Consider the following 6,000-nt stretch of genomic DNA (forward strand, 5'->3'; position numbering starts at 1 on the left):
TGGTAATTATAGTGCCAATCAGAAATAGCACTAGCAAGGGAGGGGTGTGGCTCAGCTGTTAGAGTGCTTGCCTAGCATCAGCGTGAGCAGGCTAAGGCTTGACCCTCGCCACTATCTAAACTTGAACCTAAACAGTGCTATGGAGTGGAGGCAAGCGAACCGAAAGTTCAAAGTCGTCCTTGGCTACACTGAGTGTGAGCTCAGCCTGGGCTGTACAGGACTCCATCTCAGATGAACAAAGAGCACTAGCAAACCAGAGCCTGCGTTGAACCAAGTGAGGCGTTATGATGTCCGTCACTGAGAGTCCAGCTCCTGCACAGGCCTTCATCTCCCCCACCCCAGCATCGCCTTGGGCTGGGCCACAGGCATCTAATAGAGAGGTCTGCCGTTGGAGCAGTGATAGCGCGTGTATGGGCTTTCTGCCCTCACAACATGGATAAGGCTAGCTTATCCATGGCTAGCTCAGGCCACTGGCCCTTCATGAGGCTCTTGGGAAGGACAGTAGGCAGGTTTGCAGCACTGGGAAAATTGGGATGAGAAATGGTATTTCAGTAAGGCTGGAGCATGAGAGCTGCATCCCAGGAGGCCACGAATGCTTGATTGCTGCTAACCATACACAAAGTGCAGATTCTGGGCTTTCAGATTAAAGCAGATTTTCATAAAATTTCACGTGCTTAGGAAAGGATGCCACATTATTGGCATAATTATCCTAGTTATTGCCAGCCCAGATAGCTAACACCAACTTCAGGCAAATGGAGATTACTATCTCAGTCATAGTCTGAAGAAATGACTAATTTATAATGTATAATGTATAATGTATCCTACTTACTTTGTTTGGTGACATCTGATATTCACTATAAATGAGTTTGAAACACAGTCTGTGAGCAAAAGTTGATTTCCTGTAGCTGCTCTTAAATTGTGACAACTGGCAGTGCTTGCTTCCTGGTACAGGGAGAGATGTCAGGTGAATGGTGTGGTGGCATGGGCCAGCCAGCAGCCTGCATGTGAGTGGTGGTGCTGGTACATTGGCAAGAGTAGGGTTCAGAGGCAGGAAGGAAGTGTCTGTCCCCAAAAGGGACAATAGGCTTCTGCAGTCTGCTGACCTGCTTGGGGATCGGAGGGAAGGTGTGCACTGCTCTGCGTTCCGAGGTTAGAGCTCACACAAAAGCACTGTGTGCTGCCCAAAACAGTCTTGACTCTTTGCTGTGTCCCTTCAACCCCAAGAGGACTAGGGCCAAGCATGAGGGTTTTAATCTTTGGTTTTTATTAACCATGAATGTATTTAGTGGAGTCCCTACAGGTAAGTACGAATAGAACCATACTCTGCTAATTTTAACCTATGGTGTTTGTTTTCTCATTGACACGATTACACAAGCAAGCATGCACTTGGGTGTGATTTAGAACAGGCTACCTGGTTTCTATATGCTAGCAGAGATGCTCTCAGTGTTTTATGTCAGCGCAAATGATAGGCTGGAAGAATGTGGCTAATGGTCCACTTTCCAGAAAAGCATGAGCCTCTTTCGAACTGTCCCTAACATCAGTGACCTGTGGCATTGCCCACTCCTCCTACCCTTTTTTGGTTTTGGAGATAGGATCTTAGAATGTAGCTTGGGTTGGTCTAAAACTCCCTTCTGCGTGCCGGGACTAAAGGTGTGCATCACCAAACTCAGTTCATCCTACCATCCCCTCCCTTTCTCTAGGTGCTGGCCTCTCTCATCATCCGCCTGGCACTGGCTGAGACCTTCTGTCTGAACTGTGGCATCCTTGCCCTGGATGAGCCCACGACAAATCTTGACCGAGAAAACATTGAGTCTCTTGCACATGCTTTGGTTGAGTAAGTATTTCAACCAGGTTGTATGCTTTTTGAAAAAAAAGAATGGCTCTGCAGTTAAGAGCTCTTCCAGAGGAGCTGGGTTCAGTTTCCAGCACATACATGGCAGCTTTCATCTGTCTGTAACTCCAGGTCAGGAGATCAGACACCCTCACACAGACACACATGCAGGCAGAACAGCAATGCATATAAAAGAGACACAGACCTATCTTGCCTCTCCCCAAGTATGTTTGTAGGGCAAGTAAATGTGAGGAGTTCTGGACTTTGGGTTTCCTTTGACTCCTTCATCAAGCACAGGAGTCAGTGTGTCCTGGCCAGACATTTGGTCCTGGCTCCACCACCCCCGGCTCTATCTGTCATGTGTCACATGGCCACCATGAGCAATGAAAGGTTTCATGGAAAAAGCACACTGGTGAGTGAGTAAACGATGCTAGAGGCTAAACTGTAGTTCTCACGTACATGGTCACTCACATCAGAGCCTCCAGGAGGACTCCGACAGCACAGGCGGCGTCCTCAGCCAGCTTGTGGTAGTCCTGGGGGAGCATCAGGGAAGGAGGGGGCTGTGGTATTGAAACGTGAAGTGCATCCAGCCCCAGGCAAGTGATAAACAAGCTTGAGTTAAAACTCTTATTGCATCTCACTCATACCTGATACCTCAGCGTGTTGATGATGAGCAAAAATGTCCCCATACACCCACTCAGGTCCTCTGTGTGTCACAGCACTGAGGCATCTAGCGACTGGTGATGGCAGAATTCTAGGTAGACCCAGCTCTTCAGAAGGCAGGGTTATTCCCCGACATGTTGTGTGTCTGAATTACTTTTAGACTTTCAGAGAAGTCTGGCCACAGGTCAGGAGAGTCTGAGCTCCGTAGTTGATGGTTTGGGTTTTTCCTAGAAGACATTCCCCAGCATCAGTAGCAACTTAGGATTTTGGGAAAGTGGTCCAAATTCTTGGCCTGGTTATTAGCCAGATGGGTGGGGAATGAGGCCTTGCATCCCACTGTGTGGGGAGGAGATACAGGACTCCTATCTTCCTAGGTTGAAGGCCTCAGCTCTCCCTCATTATCTGGGCATGTTACCTAGCACAGGAAAAGCTTGGTTGCCACACAGCTGTTCTTGGATCTGACAAGATGTCCGCTAGTAAAAAGCATTCTCAATGTGCTGTTTCAGGATCATAAAAAGTCGCTCGCAGCAGCGTAACTTCCAGCTGCTGGTGATCACTCACGATGAAGATTTCGTGGAGCTCTTGGGGCGGTCCGAGTACGTGGAGAAGTTCTACAGGGTGAAGAAGAACCTCGACCAGTGCTCAGAGATCATCTCGTGCAGCGTTAGCTCCCTGGGCTCTTACGTTCACTAGCTTGTTTTGGTAGGAGGTGGACGCTGCGAAGAAGAGCATGTGTGGAGGGTCTAAGATGGCGAGACTGCCTCACCTGAAGGCTGCGCACAGTCCCCCATCTGCTCAGCCTTTCATCCTCCTGCCCGCTGAAAGCCATCCAAATGAATGACACTTTCAGAGCAGAGGATTGCTTGGTGGTTTATGGGGTGGGCACTTAAAAAATGTTAATATTTTCAGCCAGGCAGTAGTGGTGCACCCCTTTTATCCCAGCACTCAGGAAGCAAAGGCATTGAGTGTGAGGCCAGTCTTGTCTACAAAGCAGGACAGCCAAGGCTATGCAGAGAAACCGAAACCCTGTGTGGGGGTGGGCGGCGGTAGGTAGAGTTAGTATTTTCTCTGAAGCTCGAAGTGAAATTTAACAAGTGGCCTTACTTTAACATGGATCCATGCACACAACATGGCTGTGTGAGCCTAGGTCTTCCCAGCTGAAACCATAGTCAGCCTGGCAGTGTGGCAGCCCTAGACGATCATCTGATGGAGTGCCCAGGTCCCTCCCGTGCAGCCCTACCAGAGAGCTATCCTGCCCGGTTGTCGGACTTTCCCCACTCTTGACCTGATCTGCTCACCAAGTGAGTCCTGTCACACTCTTCACTGTCTGCCATGTGCATCTCCTTGCCCGGCCATAAATCCCACTTACTCTCCACAGCAGGTTCCCATGTGGATAGGACATCAGGCTCACCCACAGCTGGGCCCTGCTCCCCATGGCCAGGCCTTCAAAGACAAACCTCATTTTCACTCCAGAGGCCACCAGATCCTGCTGAAGTCCAGTGCACACATCCGTGGAATGGCAGCGGAGGCCGCCTGTGGCTATTCTGTAGGCAGGGTACATCAAAGTCACACACTCGCAGATGCCACTTGACAGTTGTACCCTCGGTTGGCCAGGCCAGGCCTGTGCCGTCTGCAGAGCTGATGGACATCAGCTTTAGAACAGGGCTCTTCTTTTTCCACTCATAACCCTTTCCTTTAGGATATAAAACATGTAAATCAAATGCATACTGAAAACAGATCACAAGGGAAATTACTTCAAAACAATCCTTTGGTATATATACAACTTCATCATTTATTAAAGACAAAAGCAAATATTTGTGTACTAGTGGCACGGATGTGCTTGTTTGTTTTGCATATAGATTTAAATCGTGATGGAATATTCGGTACTTGAGGAGGACATAAAACATCTTCAACACTTCTCAGAGGTGATTGGTAGTTTGATTTTACAATCAATTTTTAAAGTTGCTTCACATAGCTAGGTGTGATGTCCCAGCAGAGGCAGGTGGGTCTCTGAATTCAGGGCCAGCCTTGTTTTCATATTTTTCACAAATACATACATGAAGTTGCAGGGGAATGTTTATGGCATTTTTAAAGTTTTTGGAAATTTTGTCACTCCCAAATAAAAATTCATTTACTCTGTGAGAAAAGGCCTCTAGCCCAGGCTGGTCTTGAACTCACAATGTAGTCGAGAATGGCTGTGAGCTTCTCATCCCGTTTCCCAAGTGCTTGGATTCCAAGTATGCACTACTATGCCTGGATTGTGTGCTGCTGGGAATTGAACCCAGGGTTCTATACTTGGTAGGCAAGCACTCTACTGACTGGGCTATATTCCTGGCCCTAAATAATTTGATTATTGTGGTTAATTTGTCAGTATGGCGTAATAATGTTTATTATCAGACCTATAATTATTATTTCGGCAATATTTTGTAATCCACTAGCAATCAGTCAAGACACAGACACCTATTATATTTTAAAATAGCCTTAGTTAACCTGGGGCAGAGCAGATATAATCCCCTAAACTGCATCCCATATTGAGGCAGGTATGGGATACCTACCCCAATCCCATGTCATCTGCTTCTAATAATTTCTATTGAGCTACCTCCCACCCATAATCCCAAATACTTGCTAATTATCATCATCTGCGCCAAATCTTCATCCACGCCGGCCATGTGCTTCTCCTCCAGCTAACCCATGGCCCAGCCTCCTCCTCCATGCTCTTCTCCTCCAGTCTTTTTCCTTCCCAAGATTCTCTCTGCCTCCCAAAGCCCAGGAACCTTAGATACACCTATCCATTTGCCCTGTTCAGGTGTGATGGCTTTTTATTAGTCAAACAAGAGTAAGCTCTTAGGCAATGTACAAACAATCTTCATCAAAGTGTATCAGACCAACCTCCAACACTTAATAATTGATTCCTCTATGAAACTCAAACCAGCAACTCAGAAACCTTAAAACAAGCATTCTAATACGGCACAGCCAAAGCCAGTCCATCTGATATCTGCTCCCTTAGTTACTTTTTCTATTGCTGTGATAAAACACCATGACCAAAGCAATTCAAAAAAGAAAGCACTTGATTCCAGGGGGTTAGAGTTCATGATTTTGGAGCAAAAGTACAGCAGCAGGAACAGCTGAGAGCTCACATCTCAAGCAGGAGGCAGAGAGAAAACGCTGGGAACGGGGATGGGGGAAGGTGGGGGGAGGGGAGGTGGGGGGAGGGGGGAGGGGAGGTGGGGGGGTAGGGGGGAGGGGGGGAGGGGGAAACTGTTGAAGCAACCGAAGAACAAGGGCAGGAAAAGCTTTGTTTTCTATAACTCAGCGGCATGCTTCTAAAAGTGCAAGTGTCTTGGGTTTGAGCCAGTGTGTTTTTTGCACTGTTGGTGTTGTATGCCATAGTGGCATGCGCAGTGCATAGTGTACATACTGTGTTGACAGCCAGGGCTGTAGCGGAGTTGTGTGTTGCAGTGTGGGCAAGTACTGCTGAAAACACCTTGGATTCATAGACATTGGAT

The 6,000-nt window shown here is 47.6% G+C and overlaps 1 protein-coding gene across 1 annotated transcript in view; it reads left to right on the forward strand.

Moving 5' to 3' along the window:
* RAD50 (RAD50 double strand break repair protein) overlaps positions 1-4,316 on the forward strand; it is a 66,225-nt gene extending 61,909 nt beyond the window's left edge. Inside the window, exons 24-25 of the mRNA XM_084763008.1 lie at positions 1,701-1,834; positions 3,001-4,316. Of these exons, the coding sequence (XP_084619134.1) occupies positions 1,701-1,834; positions 3,001-3,187 (321 nt within the window). The 3' untranslated portion in view covers positions 3,188-4,316. The remainder of the gene's footprint in view (positions 1-1,700; positions 1,835-3,000) is intronic.
* Positions 4,317-6,000: the final 1,684 nt, after the last annotated feature.

The sequence above is a fragment of the Acomys minous genome, assembly GCF_964271855.1.
Source record: "Acomys minous genome assembly, chromosome: 16".
Lineage (NCBI taxonomy): Eukaryota > Metazoa > Chordata > Mammalia > Rodentia > Muridae > Acomys > Acomys minous.